At 51.9% G+C, this 17,793-nt stretch overlaps 3 protein-coding genes across 3 annotated transcripts; 1 reads left to right on the top strand and 2 right to left on the bottom strand.

Annotated features, from left to right (window-relative positions):
* Positions 1-513: 513 nt before the first annotated feature.
* On the bottom strand, positions 514-1,491 carry HIGD2A (HIG1 hypoxia inducible domain family member 2A). Its single transcript, XM_032403766.1, has 2 exons — positions 1,286-1,491; positions 514-923 (listed from the first exon to the last, which is right to left on the bottom strand). The coding sequence occupies exons 1-2, from the start codon at positions 1,437-1,439 to the stop codon at positions 757-759; spliced, it is 321 nt and encodes a 106-aa protein (XP_032259657.1). The 5' UTR covers positions 1,440-1,491; the 3' UTR covers positions 514-756.
* Positions 1,492-1,563: 72 nt separating this feature from the next.
* On the top strand, positions 1,564-6,003 carry NOP16 (NOP16 nucleolar protein). Its single transcript, XM_032403763.1, has 5 exons — positions 1,564-1,834; positions 1,929-2,037; positions 3,311-3,380; positions 5,285-5,391; positions 5,600-6,003. The coding sequence occupies exons 1-5, from the start codon at positions 1,728-1,730 to the stop codon at positions 5,741-5,743; spliced, it is 537 nt and encodes a 178-aa protein (XP_032259654.1). The 5' UTR covers positions 1,564-1,727; the 3' UTR covers positions 5,744-6,003.
* ARL10 (ADP ribosylation factor like GTPase 10) lies at positions 6,004-16,967 on the bottom strand. The gene is made up of 4 exons (XM_032403762.1): positions 16,699-16,967; positions 15,812-16,013; positions 12,564-12,739; positions 6,004-11,214 (listed from the first exon to the last, which is right to left on the bottom strand). Exons 1-4 carry the CDS (start codon positions 16,879-16,881, stop codon positions 11,041-11,043), a joined length of 735 nt encoding a protein of 244 aa, XP_032259653.1. The 5' UTR covers positions 16,882-16,967; the 3' UTR covers positions 6,004-11,040.
* Positions 16,968-17,793: the final 826 nt, after the last annotated feature.

The following is a 17,793-nucleotide window of genomic DNA, read 5'->3' as shown; positions in this document are numbered from 1 at the left end:
CACTCAAGGTCCCCAGCCTCTTTTCTTCCTTAACCCTAAAACACTAGGTACACAAACCAGTGGCAAGCTTTGTGACTATGCTCTTACCACTCCACCAGGCTGCTCCTCTGAGCCTCAGTTTCCTGTTCCGTAAGATGCATCAAGAACCAAGCAGAGATGGTCTACATCAGTGGAGCCCTAGATGCTCTCAGGAGGTGGGAGTGGGGTGAGGAGCAGAAGCAAAGTGGAGGGCAGAGGCCCCCTGCCTCCGACAGGGCCATGGCCGGCCTCATCTCAAGGAAGGTTTTCCTGTTGAAAGTTTGAAAATTGTTGGAAAGATCAGTTTTTTTCAAATAGCACCACTCTATGGAATCTCTACTTTTAACAAGTTCCCCAGGTGATTGTTACCAAAAAAGTTTGGGAATCATTAGACTCTTAAGATTTCTAGGGGCCCCTACAGTCTTTAGACAACCTCCTCCTAAAACCAAAGACCAAAAACCCTGGGGGGCTAGACTGAGAATGAATTCACCAAACTACAAGTGGATCAGTTTATTAAGTAGGAAGAAAGTGGGGCACAAATAGAACTATGCAACACCCAAACTGAACCGAATCAGATTCCTGAAAAAACACCTGTCAGTTACACAATTGGCCACTTCCTCCCCCGCTGATACAGGGGCTTGTCAGGGGAGTCGTGGGAATAAGTCAGGTAGCGGGACCGGTGGTTGCTCCTGGGGCTGGGAATGGTCTCTGTGTAACTTTCACGGCCAGGTCTCGGACTCAGGATCGAGACTTCATAGCAGATGCAGCCAGACCCAGCAAGACGGCTGCGACCGTGAAGCCCTGGGCAGCGATCCGGGTGCGCATCATGAGCTGAGAGCGGTGGCTCTGACCCCGATGGAAGCAGTAGAGGCCGTAGGTTAGGGCGGCCGCCGTGCCCAGGCAGCCTGAGGAGGGGACAAAGTAAGTGGGGAGTGGCACGTTCCGGCCCCGGAGGCCCCTCCCCGCTGTGGGCCTCCCGTACTCAGAGTCCAGAGCTCCGAACTACTGCTGAGGGAAAGGGGGTAGAGCCTAGTGGGTGGGTCTGGTCGAGGTAGGGTCCTCTCAGTTACAGGGCTCGCCCCATCTCAGCCCCCCAATCCCGCCCAGCTCCCGCTCCAATCAGGATCACCTCTCACCGCCCGGCCCCATCGCCACAGCTCCGGTCCGCTCTCACTCCCGTCCCCCTTCGCTTTCCCGGTCCTCCCCTAATTCAGTCCGTCAGACCTCACTACCCTATCCGTCTACAGTTCCTGCAACACCTGCTTACCTATGGGTACCATTGGGTTCTCCCGGGTCTTGCGAAGAAATTTTTCCTTGAAGCTTTCTTGAGTGCTGTAGATACTGGGGCTAAAGCCCTCAATGACTGGGGGCTGTGATGGTTCAAAGGGTGCCCCGGGAGTCACAGGACCAGGAGCCGCCATGTCCCCGGCAACTGCTTTGGAAGAAAATACGGACGCTAAACTCCGCCTCCTGATGAGGTCATGGAAGGGGAGGGGGAAAAGGAATTTGCTGAGCTTGTACGCAGGCGCCAACCGCTCATTGCACTCTGGGAATCGTGGTAATCTGCATGATGTCGCTCTAGGGAGGACTACATTTCCCAAAAAAGCCTGCAAAGCCCTCGCGCGCATCCGCCGGAAGTGGTCTGCGACACGAGGTTCTGCGAGTGCGAGCCACCCCAGTTATAGGTTGCCAGGTCGGTGGTCAAGGCAATGCCCAAGGCCAAGGGGAAGACCAGGAGACAGAAGTTCGGTTACAATGTTAACCGGAAGCGTCTGAACCGAAATGCTAGACGGAAAGCAGCGCCACGGATCGAGTGGTGAGGGGACCAGGGTTTAGGAGGCAGGGGACCTCGGCTGGGACGGCCGGCGAGATGACGGTTCCGCGATCTCTCTCTCTCTCTTTGCCTGTAGCTCCCACATCCGACATGCCTGGGACCACACCAGATCCGTGCGGCAGAACCTGGCCGAGATGGGGTTGGCTATGGACCCCAACAAGGCGGTGCCCCTCCGTAAGAGAAAGGTACTGACATGGCAGGGTCCCGGCCCTTGACCCCTGTTTCCCACCATACTTAGCTGGGTTTCATAACTTCTTCGTGTCCGTTGCCACGCTCACGCTTTTCCTGGGTTTGCGACCTTCCCACAGCCAACTCCGGCAGCCAGCACTGACTGTGGTTGAAAGGCTCTTTACCACCACCCTCCTACTCCCCAGCACACAGTGAACCTGGATTGGAGCTCCCCCCTTTGCTTCTCCACTCATTTTTTCCCCCTCCGAAATTAACCTGTTTGGGTCCCTTGGCATCTCAGTGGTACTTCCCAGAATTTATCTTTTTCTGCCCTTAACTCTCCTAATAAGGACTCCCCAGAGTTTGGAATTTTTACTTACTCTTCCTTACACCTTTCCCTGTCATCTAGTTATCCTTGGTCTGAGGCTTCCTTAGTTTCTCCCAAATAAGTCTTTTTCTGCACCAGGCTTTCAAAAATAGGACTTTTTTTTTTAACTCAGTAATTTCTTCCCTGCTTTAATTCATAGCACTTGTAAATACTTGGTGGTATTTTATATATTTATCTGTTTATTGTCTGTGCCTCTTTCCCTCAACGTAATCTCCTTGGGGACAAGGATTTTGTGTTTTGTCCAGTGGTGCTTAGGATGTGACTAGTGCTCAATAGTTAACTTAATGGAAGATTTTATTTATTTGTGTGGGGGGGAGGGCAGACAGAGAAGCAGACTCCCTGCTGAGTAGGGAGCCTGACACGGGGCTCGATCCCAGGACCCTGAGATCATGACCTGGGCTGAAGGCAGATGCTTAACTGACTGAGCCACTGAGCCACCCAGGCACCCCTGTCCCATTGCTTTTAGACAAGTTTCTTTTTATCCCTTGATGCCAGAAGAAAATGGCACTACTGTTTCTTGATCCAATGTGAAGCTATAGCCAAACACTTGTCAGGTTGCTCCTTTTCATAGAGGAGATATCTGATATCTCCTCATTGTAAACTATGAAGAGCTTTCATGGGCATTGTTTCACTTGATTAGCACACATGGGGTGAGGTAGGCAAGGAGTATTATGCCCACTTTATAGATAGGCACAGAAAGATGAATTGCTTCCTTGAGTCCCTTTTGGAAACTGTAAAGCCTCCGGGGCATTGGTTCTCTCTGTCATCTATTCCTGCCTGCATATGTGTAGGGATTCTCATGGGTAATGCAGTTGTGTTGGGATGGGCAGGACCCTCTAGAATTTTCCCTCATCCGGGATCCTTCCTTTGTCTACTGGTCTCATACGCTCTGTTCTCTGCAGGTGAAGGCCATGGAGGTGGACGTAGAGGAGAGGCCTAAGGAGCTTGTGCGGAAGCCCTATGTGCTAAATGGTGGGTGCTGGCCACATTCCTCTAGGTCACCATCCTGCACAGTCCGGGCTAGAAAGGGCCCTCAGATGTCTTCATTTTACAGATGGAAAAAACAGGCTCAGAAGGAAGAAGGGAGCTGGTCTGGGGCTCACAAAGTTAAGACTGTGTCTATGACTGGGACATTTTCAGTCTACTTACTAAACTCAAACGTGTGAAGTTAAGGTCAGAGATGTTCAGGGAGGATGCAGCCAGGCGCTTGAGAGGATAGAAATGAAACCAGTGAGTCTCAGGCACGTGTTCAGCTTGTCATGAATTTAAGGATGAACAGATTTTTATAGAGATTCCACCATCTCATGTAATCTTTTCAGTGACAAATCAATTTCATGTATATTAATGCTATAGAGACTGAATATTAAAACAGAGCAGAGTAAATTCTGCAGGGAAGCAGGAATACTCCGAAATTCCCCACCCATCTTCCTCTTACCTGTCCAAGATGTTTAATGGTTCTCCTGAAGTTAAAAGGGTTTTAAATGGCCAGACATTTGATAGAGAATTCCTTGAGTTCCTATCAGTGATTCTCATAAGAATTACTACACAGGATTGCATAAATAAAGTAAGGTGTACTTATTGTCAAATTTTTAAACTTTCTCATTCTTTAAAGAATTTTTAAAATTCATGGTAAAAAACATACCACATAAAGTTTACCATCTTAATTATTTTTAACTATATAGCTCAGTAGTGTTAAGTATGTTTATGTTGTCATGCATTAGATGTCCAGAACTTTTTCATCTTCAAAAGTGGAACTCTACCCATTAAACAACTCCCCATTTCCCTGCCTCCCCACCCCCAGCCCCTGGCAACCAAGTCAAAGATAATTTTGACTATAAGCAATTTAGCACTTAACCCCTGGATAACATTTGACCACCTTGTTTCCATGAGCTCTTTTTCTCCTAGTTGAGAAATGGGGAGTATTTGCCTAGCTATTTAATTAAATTAATTAATTAATTTTAAAGATTTATTTATTCCAGAGAGCGTGGGAGAGAGCGAGAGTGGGGGGAGGAGCAGAGGGAGGACAAGCAGACTCCACGCTCAGCGCGGATTCTGACACGGGGCTCTATCTCATGACCCATGAGATCATGACCTGAGCCGAAGCCAAGAGTCGGATGTCTAACCGACTGAGCCACCCAGGCGCCCCTAGCTATTTTAACAGTGAAGCCGTGATCGGCTCCACAGCTTCGCTTTTACCCTCACCTGGAGCAGTGAGGCACTGGGGCCCAGCCTCAGGCCCTGGTTCCTGTAGCATTCGTTCTCATTCATACCTTTCCATTTCACGTTATTATTGTAACATTTCAAGAAAAGAAATTCTCAGGGAGTTTTATTTTATTTTATTTTTTTATTTTTGTAAAGATTTTATTTATTTATTCGACAGATAGCACAAGTAGGCAGAGTGGCAGGCAGAGGGAGAAGGAGAAGCAGGCTCTCCAGAGCAGGGAGCCGGACATGGGGCTCGATCCCAGGACCCAAGATCATGACCTGAGCCGAAGGCAGCCGCTTAACTGACTGAGCCACCCAGGCGCCCCGTCAGGGAGTTTTAGAGATGGAAGGGAGTCCTGACCTGTGGTAGGCAATGTATCTTCATCTCTGTCTCCAGGACCCGGCACTAAGTAGAGGTTAGTAGTTTGGTGCCTGCACTTTACCCAGCTGAGACCCAAAGAGAGATGACTTACCTTTTAGGTAGTTGCCACACCCATAGGTCATTGTGTCATGGCCTAGGACTCCAGGGACTGAAGAGCACTGCATTTGGGGATGGAGAGGCAGAGCCCATCTGATGGCCATGGTTTGGGATGGGGTAAAAGGATGACTGGGCAACTCAGAAAGTGCAGAAGGCAAAAACTCATTTTCTGTGTCCTGGTTTCTCACCCCAGACCTGGAGGCAGAAGCTAGCCTTCCAGAAAAGAAAGGAAACACGCTGTCTCGAGACCTCATTGACTATGTGCGCTACATGGTGGAGAATCATGGGGAGGACTATAAGGTGAGTGGTTCGGGCCTGGCAGGAAGAACCACTTGGGTCTGTTGAGAAGGCACCCTCGACCATTTGGGGTCTGATCCGCTTGTCTGTTGCCTGAGGTGAGGAACCTGGACTTCAGGGACATGAAGTGGTTTGCCCAACTCAGGCAGTACTAGGACTTGAACCTTTGCCTCTGTCCAGCCCTCCTCAAGTGGCCTTTCTCTCTTCTTAGGCCATGGCCCGGGATGAGAAGAATTACTATCAAGATACCCCGAAACAGATTCGGAATAAGATCAACGTCTATAAGCGTTTTTACCCAGCAGAGTGGCAAACTTTCATTGATTCTTTGCAGAAGAATAAGATGGAGGTTGAATGATTGGCTATACCTGCCTCAGGCTGAGGTCTCCTCCTGGACCAGAGAAGCTCCTTAAGGCAAGGAGGGGCATGTGGCCAGATGAGGCTGGCCAAACCCCTGGAATCAGAAGGTTGCTCACACACTCACACTCCCCTTTCTGGGGAAGGGACTGTCTCCCAAGAGGCTTCTGAGGGCCCCGAGAAAAGCCAGAACCTACTGTTTTCAGAGTGGGTGGTTTGTTTACATATAGTCTGTACATAATAAAACAAGACTATTTTGCTGCTCTGGTGGTTGTGTGTTCCCCTTGCAGCCAAGCCCTGGGACTGCCCCTGTGAAAACCCACTGAGCCAGGGCAGAGAGGACATCCTGCCCCTTATGTGCCACATTCCCACACCCTCTTAGGTGTGGCCTCCCTCCTCTTGTCCCGTGTTCTGGTTCCATTGCTCTGCCTTGGTTTCCTGCCCAGCATTAACCCTTGTACAGAAGCCTGCTGCTAACCCTGCGCTGCTTGGGAGGGGTCTGTCGCACCAACGCTAGCCCCCCTCCCAGGCTGGAGGCGAGTAGACTGGCTCGAGGGCCAGAGGGTAAGTAGCTGTACTGCTGCCTCCTTGTGACTGGCCTTCACTGCTCGTTTTCAGATTGCTTGCCCTGAAAGGAACCCGAGGCCCCCAAATCTGCTGAGACTGTTGGACTGCTGAATAGCCCTCGACTGTGTGCCACACTGTGGCCATTCTCTGGGGCAGGCCTACCTAGTTTGGTGATGTGGGGTGGTGACTCACATAGCAGGGTCACAGGCACATTGTGGGGTGGGCACTGGGCATTTTCTGCTTTTGATACTTTATCTTCAGCTATTATAATACAAAACCCCTCTCATTCCTAATGCTTCCCCTAGAAGGGCCCCTCACATCTGGTTCTTACTGCTCTTAAAAAGGACTTGGTATTTTTACATAGATCATTTCACATAAAACCCTGTGAGGTATGTGGCTTTATTGTTTTACAGGTAAGGAAACTGAGGCTTGAGAGGCCAGTATGACATTTGAAGTTAGTCCAACGGCTAAGCCTGGACTTTCACTCTCTATCCTCCCCTACAGCTCTTGAAGGCAGCCCATCAGTCCCATACTATCAGGGCAGGCTGGAAACGGACAGGGTCCCAGAAACCCCTCCTATGGGACCCAGCTGGCTTAGCCCCCAGCAGTGACTGGCCCTTGTAAGCAGTGTGCACACAGCCTTTGGAATCTAGTCTGAAGCTGGGGACTTCTTTTTTTTCTTTCAAGTAGGCTCCATGCCCAATGTGGGGCTTGAACTCATGACCGTGAGATACAGAGTTACATGCTCTACAGACTGAGCCAGCCAGGTGCCCCACTCATGAGGGTTTTTATTTGGCCTCATAACGTCCTCCATAGTATTCCAAATTCAGGCCTTGACAGCTGTCCCCTTGTTTTTTTACCCAATTCAGGTGCCAATTTTGGGAACCTTTTTCTGCCACCGTCCCCCATCCTTAGGCTGTGTAAGTCTCCTGTCATCCCTACGTCCCAGACTTCCTGTAGCAATACATACCAGTCATAACTGCCTTGTAATCTGCTTGACATCCCCTGCCAGACTGGGCTTGAGTGCAGGCACCTTCCCTGGGAATCCAGAGCTGAGCCCAAGGCAGGTGCTGGGGGAATGCTCCATTCTGACTTCCGGTCCTGTCAGCTAGAACTCCCAAGGAATGGCAGCCAGGTTTGGATACTTCCCAAAAGGTACGAAGTTAGGCCAAAGCCCAAGTTCCTTACCATTTCCATGTGGGCTGAAGGGCCAGAGGACTGGGATTTGCTGTTGACAAATGATTGTGTCACTGGAAGTATTCTGGGATCACCCTCCATACCTGCCCCTCACTAGAGAACTGTGAGCACCCAGCATATACTCCTCAAAATCAGAATTCAAATGAAACCATATCCGAGTTTTGGGCATTTATTGTGTGCCTCAAATAGCCACTGGCTCTCCCTTATGTAGTCTGTCCTTGGCAACCCTGTGGGTCTGGATTCGTCGGGCTTGGGCTGGGACAGCAAGGCCTCTTTACTTCCAGATCTCTGATGGGAATTCTCCCCTCATGGTCCCACCTCACACAGGCAGCAAATGAGGAAAAGTTGGAGGTTCTTTTCATAGCTACTAGAAAGGACTGAAGCTATGTGAGCCAACAAATGTGATAGAAAGACGGCTCAGACTATTCCAGGTCTGAGGTGTGGGCCGGTACCACACTTGAGCTTCAGCAGCTAGTTCAAAGTGCTGGCAGTTGCTATTAAGCATAAGAACAAAATGTTTTCCCAAGACGAGTGGGAACATTTTTTGCAGAATCTAGTGTTTCATTCAGCCAGACAGGCAAGAGTCCTCAGATTTTCATCAGTACCTCTCTGTGGAGGACTGGGAGCACTGTGATGGACTGATTTCACCACCCCACCCCCATCCTTATGGCTGGATACCAGTGTGTCAGTGCAAGAGGTACCAAGAGGTACCCAAGGAGGCTCCTTGGGATTAGCAGCCAGTCAAGTTGGTGGTCTGGGAGCCTTCTTGCTTAGACCATCCACATGACCAAGCTTTGGGCCAAGTTGGCCTCTCCTCAGAGGGTTGACAGCAGGTGAGAGAATGGAAAATCAGAAGCTACACTGCATTAAGTAATTCTTAAGATCAGAAGCCGTCAGTGCCAGGGTGAATGATCAGGCATCGGTTCAACAGGCAAGCAGAAGCAGAAGCTTCCCTTCGACGTGGAGTGCCCACCTGCTCTCTCAGATCGGGAGCCTGCCTTCCAGTTGCCTTCATTAGAAAAGGAGAGGGGCTGACATCTGACCCCTAACCCATGCTCAGCTAATTTGGGAGCTGTAGTGTTGGGGCAGTCTTGCGGGGGCAGTGTTACCCAGGCTAGCTCAGAAAACTCACTTTGAGATGAACCCCAGATAATGGCTGGTTCCCAGGAGCAGGTGATCTGGGCTGGTGAATCAGAAAGTCATGCTCAGGAGCAACTGGGTAAGAGCGCCACAGGCCAGGCATACGACTGTTCACAAGAGAGGCCTGTTGCTCTACTTTGCCCAGTCTAGTCCTGGCAGAAACTAGAGCGGATGAGCGCTCTTTGGCGCTCTGCCTGGAGGACAGGCCAGCAGTCCCAGTAGAGCACAGTGGTCAGCCACAGATGTGATGAGGCACACCCACAGGTCAAGAGATGATCTGTATTCTGCACAAGCATCAGAGGGGTGGTACTCTGGACCTTCAGCACCGCCCCCCCAGTGGTGTGCGTCTTCTGGTGTACCACTGGGACCTGTCAGTTCTGGGAGTGGTCTTCAGAAGTTGCTCAAATAGGTATAGTTATTATAAAACTATTCAAGTTCACTCCCCTCACTGGGGACTTTGAAAATTGTATTACATAATGATACTCATTAGACCAAAGGCAGATCTTAATTAGAAAAGGGTCCCCTACAACCATGCTGGTTCCAGAGGTAAATGTGAAGCACTGGAGAACAAGGTGGGGTTTACAGAACAAAGAAGTAAAGTTTCACAATCTTTCAATGTCAAAATGAAAAGCTGTCTGCAAAATTTCAAAGCCTACTCTAAAAGCCAAGTCATTCCTTAAATATTTAAAATAAAAGCAGATAAATCTTTCTTCGGCAGGAAGTTAATTAGAATTTCAGAGAACAGTGATTCTGTTGACACACCCACGGCCCAAGAGCACAGCAGGCCACTACCTACAGTCACACTTCTGGACTTCGGAGCGTCCCACCCCACCTCCCTGTGCCTCTTCTCACGTAGGCCACAGCATGGAACTGAGGCACACTGAGTCAATGTCAAGTGAAATGAAGGCACGCCATCTCTATTTTCAATTAAAAAGCAAACTGAGTTGGAGATCTCCTCAAAAAAAAGTCCCTCTGTGGCTATTGATTACTCAATGGCCCCTGGCCGACAAAAGGCTCCTTCCTTTGCCCACACTAAAGAGAAGTGTCAATATACAGATAAACTAGCTGATCACCAGAAACAGGAGAATCATGGAGTGTGCACTGGAGAGAACAGAAATTCTGTCCAACTTTTAGTTGGGGAATAAGCAGGTCCAGAAAGGCTACGGTAACCAAAGCCTCAGGTACCCTGTTGACTGATCTGCTAATTCCCATTTCTTTTTACCTGGATTTACATGATTGAAATTTCCTCTCCTAGACTCACCATCTACACGGAAGGGGGTTGTGTCCTTTTGACGTACCGGGCCAAGTGGTGGAGTTTAAGTTTCATGTGGATCAACGTAAAGTAGGATACCGATTATAGCTGTAAATGATGGGGGAGAGCTAGAGCTTTGTCTCCACTGACATGTGCAGGTTATCACACGTCTCACAATCCCAGCTATTTTCGTCAAAGACACAGATTTTCCATGACAGTCATCTGGGGTTTTGATAACAGCACCTAGACACAGAACCTGAAACTTTGGTCTGTTCCTTGTATAAATAAATAAATAAATAAAACGCAGTTCTTTGGCCAACACCCAGCTCCAGTTGACAGTCTTCTCCCCAGGGACATAGGCAGGTCCTTCCCAACTTCTGTAAACATGGGCATTGGCACAGTTAATGCAAGAGCAGCAGCTTCTGTCTCCACATGCGGGGGAGAAAAGCCTTTCGTTTTTCTGGCGAGGGGTGAATACCGCTTGATGCCATCGTCTAGCGGGCAGGCCTTGGCTTGCAGAAGCAGGGAGGTTTCAGAAAACTCCCTGCTAGGATCTCCAGGTTCGTCCTAGCACTTCTTACCTTCGTGGCTGGAAACTCTATCTCCAAATTAGAAAAAAACATGGAAATCACCCCTTTAAAGTGATGGTCCCAGGGCCTCGAGCCAGCTGGGTGGAGCTGGGGCTGCAGGACACTTTAGGCCTTGGAGTCAAGGCTGACTGTGTACTGCCCAGAACCGGCCTGCATGAGGGGCGGGAGGTCACCGGGAGGGACCGGTTCCTGCAGTACTTCTGACACGACCCCAGTTCTCAATCACCGGGACCGGCAGAGGGGAGAACTGAGCCCGCTGAGCACCTCCCTGCACACATCAGAGAAGGAGGGTGCCTTCCGTGGTAGAAGTTGGATCCACTTCCAGCCTGGAGTGAGCCTCACCTGACTCCCCACTTCGGCCTCACGGCCACCACACCAGGAAGGCTTCTCTGTGGTTCCTGGCCTTGCCCAGGCCCCGCTCTGGAGGGCGAGCGGAGAGAAGGGACGTGCTGCCACGTGGCTCCTGCCTCGGGCCCACGCTGGCAGCGGGAAGCAGGAGCGGCCGAACTGGGGTCTCCAGGGTTGGCTGGCGAGTGAGGGGGCGGGGGCGGCCTAGGAGAGAAGCTCCAAGAGCAGTCTCCAGATATGCACGGTGCCGGGGTCTTCAAAGCCGGGTCCTGCAGGGGCGATGCTGGCTGCCAAGAGGAAAACCTCCCGCTGGCTATCGACAGCCTGCAGGCCCAGCTCCTCCTGCAGCTCCACCATACTCATGGACTCACTCAGGTCCTGGGATGAGACGGAGAAGCCAGTTGGAACAGAGCTCCCAGTTTCCCAGCACCCACACTGTCCTCCATGCAAAGAATTGTTCTTTGGCTATCCTGCGGAACACTGGGGCCTAAGTTCCCAGAAGTGGCCTCTGGGCCCCTTGGTTGAAATTCTCTTCCTCATCTCTGACTTTCCTTTGTTACCAACCCCTTTTCATACCACCATTAACCACTGTGGTGAGAAAACAGCACTTCCTATAAGCCAGGCATTGTGAGAGGCACTTAGACTTATTCTCATTATTATAGTTTATAAATAGAATGATGATGTAATTCACCATCCAAACCAGGGCACTTCTGAGACTTAAAGTGGGCACTATTAATCATTATACCAGAACAACAGGCATAAATGGGGACCATCCCAGGCAGACCAGGACATATTTATAAATGATTGTCAAGGATTTTCCGACAGGGGAAACTGGGGCAAAGACGTATAGCTTTTCTCCCAGTCAGGTTGGAAACAAGTGCCATGGCTCTCAGAGACATGGGCCAGGCCACAGGAAAAATGACAGAACTCCGTACTGTGGCAAGGTTTTACCTGGTATTTATTGAGAAAGGCACCTTGAGCCTGTGATGCCGAGGGTTGCTGGGCCAAAGGCCCTGGAGAAGTATAGTGTGGTTAAGAACAGGATCTTTGAGGAAGATCTGAGTTCAAGTCCTGGCTTCGCCACACACCAGTCTTAACTTTGGGCACTGAGGGATAATAATAAGGCCTATCATGGGGTTTTGCAGGATTTAAGTGAGGTCATGATTGTCAGGTGCTTAGCCTGGCATGCTATAAGCACACTTATAAATGTTACTTATTATTGTTATTTCAACCTGCTCAACTTATCACTTCCCAGCTGTAGCTCTCTGATCTAGACCTGGAAGTCACAAGGACATGGCAGAGTGGAAAAGGCACAAGTTTTGGAGTCAGACATCCCAATTCCACTATTTTCAAGGTGTACAACCTTGGGGAGATTACAAAACCTCTCTGAGCTTCAGATTTCCAGTCTGTAGAATGGGAATAGTATCCCATACCTGGTAGGGTCAATTAGAAGCATAATATGAAATGTCATTCAAAACCATACCTCACATGTAGTGGATGCTTAATCATTATTTTTCTCATTTCTCCAGGATGATGGGTAACAGGGAGGCAAAGGGGAAGACAGACAGGATGAGGATCAGGGATGAGGGAAAAGCACAGGTAGAAGAGTGGGGGACAGCATCTCAGCCAAGTGCTCCAGGTCACAGGCCTGGGCCTGAATCTCTCTCCTGTGCTCCCTGCCCCTGCCCAGGGATCAGTGGTCTAAGCCAGCCTCCCGTGGCCCTCACCTGCTTGTTGGCCACCACAACGACAGGCAGGTCAGGGTCCTTGTCCAGCAGCTTGTGCAGTTCCTGCCGGGCCCAGGGCAGCCGCAGCCGGTCAGCCGAGTCCACCATAAACACCAGCACGTCTACTTCATTCACAAACTCCTTCCAGTAGAAGCGTAGGTTCTGGCTGCCACCGACTGAGGAGAGGCCAGAGGCCAGCTCAGAGCCTCCCTGGGCCCTGGCTCTCTACATATAGCCCCAAGACCACCCCACTTCCAGCTTCCCAAGGTTCCACCAGCCAGGGGCAAGGAAGACCACAGGTTCTGGAGCCAATCTGGTTTAGCTCTGGCTCTGACAGCTGGGGCTCCCTGGGCAAGTCACCACCTTTGAGCAGCAGCGTTCTCCCTCTCACTGAACTTACCCACTAACAGGTTGCAGCAAAACCCAAAGGTACCATATGCAACACACCTTTCACAGACTGGCATACAAGGTGCTCATCTCCTCGGCTACTTCCTGCCAATTCCTAGCTTTCTCCCCGGACAGTGATGGTGTGGTCAGAAGCCAGGACTCCCTGACCAGCCTATGCACAGCCATTCTCCATTCAGTGTCTCCTGTTCAGTTTGGTCACCCCATTTTCTTCCCTTGCAAATACCATACTCAGTCCTAGCACTACATGGCCGCCCATGTAGTACCCCAACCTGGGTTGCCTTCTTGTCCCTCTGCACAGTCCCCATTAGCCACACTGCAGCCTAGTGTTTCTGGTATACTTCTGACACTTGTGGACTCTATGCGCTTTAAGGAGCTGTTTACATCTGGATCCCCCCAAAGCCCTCAGCACAATGCCTGGCACATAGCAGGCACTCAACAAATATTTACTGAGTGCTTACTAGGTGCCAAGCACCGATCTGGGTGCTGGGGATACAGAGGTGAGCAAGGCAGACAGGGCCCTGATCTCAAGGAGCTCCCTCTGGAACCAAGACAGACACAGCAATAGCAGGTAAGCACATTTCAGAAAGGAAATAAAAGAGAAAAAGTGAAAACGACTGGGGGTGGCTTTGGATTGGGTGGTCTGAGAAGGTCCCCCTGAGGAGGCAGCATGGGAATTGAGTCTGGGATAATGAGAAGGAGCTAGCTAAGGGAAGAGGCAGAGGAAAGCATTACAAGCAGAGGGAAGAGCAAGCTCAATGTGTTTGAGAAACAGAAGGCAGCCAGTGTGGCCAAGGCAGTGCCAGCGGAAGAGGGGAAAAAGCCACAGCCGACGAGGTCGGCCAGGGCTTGACCACACAGGGGCTGTCAGGCTACAGTGAGGCCGTTGGGGAGCCCCTTAAAGGTTTTACACAAGAGTAACATGGGTTTCTGAAAGATGCTGCTGGCTGACAGCAGGGGACAGAAGTGAAAACAGGAAGACCAGCAAGGAGGCTATTATAGTCCTGAGATGATGGTGGTTCGGACCAAACTGGCAGTGGTGGAAGTGGGGAGAAGTGGACAGATGCACAATCTATTGGAAAATAAAGCTGAAAGAACTAGCTAATAAAATGGACAGGATATAGGAAGTGGGGGGAGGGGGGAGAAGGGAAGAGTCATCAAAGATCCACAAAGGGCTCATCTTGGCTGGGCTCTAGGTGTAGACAAGTGAGTGTCGTGGGAAGGGAGAGTTCCAGTTCCAGTTCCAGTTCCAGGACTTGAATGGGAGATCTGGGTTTGAATCCAGGAGCGACCCTATCGAACCTCAGACTCTTGGGTAGTATGAAAACACCAAACCCCTTCTCCCAGGGTTCGGGGTTGGGGGGTACTCTCTTTGCCAGAGTGGGAGTCAAGTGCAGAATCCCGACCCTTTTGCATCCCTGGCACAAGAAAGGGAGACAGGGAAAATCTTGTTTAAAGGACCAAATTCCAGGTGAATATCAATGTTTGCCACAATCAGGGAGGAAAGATATAACCAGGCCCTCAGAGTCTGATCCCACAACCTAGTGCTTAACCAGTCTTTATTGTCTGAGCCCTTTGGCTGGCAGGAAGTCCACTAATCTCTCCCACCAAGTCTGTAGTTGGGACACAGGTGGCTAAGTACTGCTGTCCTCTCAATAGCCCCTCTGCCAACCTCTCCTGGAATCCCCCTGAGGACAGGAGCTGCCCAGACCCTCTCTTATCACTCACTCAACAAGCTCTCCCAGTTATCTGCTTGAGGCTGGGCCCTAGGGGCCAAAGCTGGATCAGACTCATCTGTGCCCCAGATGCCTAGTCAGGGACATAGGCTGGTATGTGGCAAATACCAGCTCAGAGGAAGAGCCTTTAACCTAGCTTAGGAGTCAGATAAGGTTTCATAGGGATATCATCATGTTTGACCTAAATCTTTTTTTTTTAAGAGAGTCATTCTTCATTTTTTTTATTTTTTAGTAGGCTTCACACCCAAAGTGGGGCATGAACTCATGACCCTGAGATCAAGTAGATGCTCTACAGACTGAGCCACCCACATGTTCCTGACCTAAATCTTGAAGGAGGTGTAGCAGTTTATCAAGGGAAGAAGGGCTTTCCAGACTGAGGGAACAGTGCAAGCACAGGACAGAAGAAAGAAAACAGCAAGTACCCTTCAGAAACAAGCAATGTAACATGGTGCTTAACATTGAGAGCCTCCAGGAGCACCTGGGTGGCTCAGTTGGTTAAGCGTCTGCCTTTGGCTCAGGTCATGATCCTGGTGTCCTGGGATCGAGTCCCGCATTGGGCTCCCTGCTCAGTGGGGACCCTGCTTCTCCCTCTGCCTCTCTCTCTCTCTCATGAATAAATAAATAAAATCTTAAAACAAAACACTGAGAGCCTCCAGCCAGAGAGTCTGCATTAGCAGACTGGCAAGCTGGGTGAGCCAGGATAAATTATTTAACTTGCTGGGCCTCCCTTTCCTCATGTATGTAACAAGGGTAATAACTGTTTCCAGTTTTTCGAGTTGTTGGGAGGATTTTATTAAGTAATGCCTCTCAGATGCTTGGCATAGAGGTAACTTTAGCTTTTGGTACCTCAGTATTAGGCATATGAGCTTCAGTTGGGGTGAGGGATAGGCAGTGACCAAGCTGGGATTGCCCAATCATGAATGGCCCACCATGTCAGAATACAGAGCTTGGACTATATCCTGTGCCCCAGAGAGGCAGGGGAAGAATGTCATAGAGGGACGTGTCCCGCTTAGATATACATGCTGGAGCCACCCCCAAGCAATGATCCCCGGCTTGGGTCCAACTGAGGTGATGGGGAGACGATGTGTGTGTAGGGGGTCTGCTCACTCTCTAGCAGGTCCACCTCGAAGTCCTTGGTGGGCAGCCGCACAGAGTTGAAGCCCCAGGTGGGGATGTGGCCTTCCAGCGGAGGCTTCCCGGACAGCACGCGCAGGAACGTGCTCTTCCCCGAGCCATCCAGCCCCAGCACCAGCACCTCGCGCTGCTCCAACTCCTCCAGCGCTGGCTCTTCGTCCTCCTCCTCTTCAGGCTGTGGGGCACAGGTCAGGTTGCGGCCGGTACCCTCCCGCCGGACCCTTCCCGAGGGAAGACCGAAGACACCAAAGCGCCCATCCCCGCCCTCCACCTGTCAACCGGCAGGCAGGCAGTTACGGTCTGGTGCAGTGGGACCAGCGCTGCCTCTGGACTCCTGAATCTCAAACCCCGTTCTTCTGGCTTTTCCTGAGTAACCTCGGTGAAATTTCTTCCCCTCGCGAAGCCTCAGCCTCCTTAGACTGACAATCCCCACGTCCCAGGGTCGCAGGGTCCACCGCAGGGGAAAAACTCGCAACCCGCCCCGGGGCCGGGGAAGGGGGCGGAGGCCTCTCCCGGCATGCCCCGGGCCGCGGGCTGTGCGCACTGCGCAGGCGCCGGGCGAGCGCGGGCTGGACCCGGCGCGGTCCCGACATCGCTCCGGGGCCGCGCCCTCGGAGCTCCGGCGCCCACGAGGAAGCCCGGGTCTCGCGGCCGCGCAGGGCGGTGCCACACACCCCCCCGAAACGCCCACCCATTCCTCAGTTCTGGGACTCACGACTGCCCCGCGGCTGCCGCGCGCCCTTTCGCCAGGGGCCTGCGGGCTGCGGCGCCAGGTCCCCTACCCAGGTGCTTCTGCCCTCGCGGGGCGTCACACCCCTCAGCTGCACGTGCGGAGGCCCAGACCCCGGCCCTGCACTCACGTCCCACTCGTCCCACTCAGGGAGGCGGGCAGGCTCCGCGCCCCACCAGGCCTCGCCCCGGTCCCAGCGCCGCTCCCGTCCACGCCCGAAGTAGGCCTTCCAGAGGATGAAGAGTACTGAGCCCAGCACGGCCGCGGCGCCACCCAGCGCCAGCACCAAGGGGCTCAGCGGCCGCGGAGCCATCGGGCCGGGCGAGGGGCACGGGTGCGGGCTGCACAGGACGAACCACCTGGCCCGCGGAAGATGGCCCCGCTGCGACTGCGGCGGCCGCGCCCACCCACCCAACGCCAGCCCCGCACTACAAGCCCCACAATGCACCGTTGCTGTCGCGACAGGGGGCCCGCGCCTCGGCGGCGGGAGTGGGGGCGCTGACCGGAGCGCGGGGACTTCCCTCTCCCGCTGCTACGTGAGGTGGGGAGCTGGAGGCTGTGCCTGGGCAGGACGGGAGCCGGTGATATTGGCAACTCCCGAGCACTTGCTGTATGCGTAGTGGATAACTGACCAGTGTTCTCGGTTACTCCGTAAACAGTGTTTCCTAGAATGGAAAGCGGAGGCCCAGGTCGCACCGTAGTGCATTGGTACAGCCGGCACTCAAACCCCAAGCGATGCTTCCTGGGGATCTCAGGACCTTGGGGAACAAATTGAGGCAAGTCACACGGCTGTGGGGTGGCAGGTTATGAAATGGCAGAGGTAGAACTGGAACCCGGGTCCCTGACTTTTAGTACTCTACCCTCCCTTGGCTGCTTCCCAGACCCCAGGAGATCTGCTGTCTTGGGGTCCTGAGCGTGCTAATGAAGCAGGCAGGATTAGGGGTCCGTGTTTAGATCTCCTGATCACCTAGTCCTCCGCGACTTCCAGTGGCTGCCAAGGTGTCCAGGTGTAGCAGGAGAAACAGCCTGAGGTACTTCAAAAGAGGACTCCATGAGGGGCTGCAGAATGAATAGGTGTTTTTATTGTAGGCAACCCCAAGCCATCTTGTTGACCAGGAGCGTCTCGGGGTTCTTTTCTGGTCATTTGCGGGTAATGCTCAGATCTCTCTTGTTTCAGGAAACTGTCCTCCCTCACTGGTTACTACCTCTCCTTTTCATTGCAGTC

The sequence above is a fragment of the Phoca vitulina genome, unplaced genomic scaffold (genome assembly GCF_004348235.1).
Source record: "Phoca vitulina isolate PV1807 unplaced genomic scaffold, GSC_HSeal_1.0 scaffold6, whole genome shotgun sequence".
Taxonomy (NCBI): Eukaryota; Metazoa; Chordata; class Mammalia; order Carnivora; family Phocidae; genus Phoca; species Phoca vitulina.
Note: the sequence above shows the minus strand (reverse complement) of the source record. Positions and strands in the feature narration are given on the sequence as shown.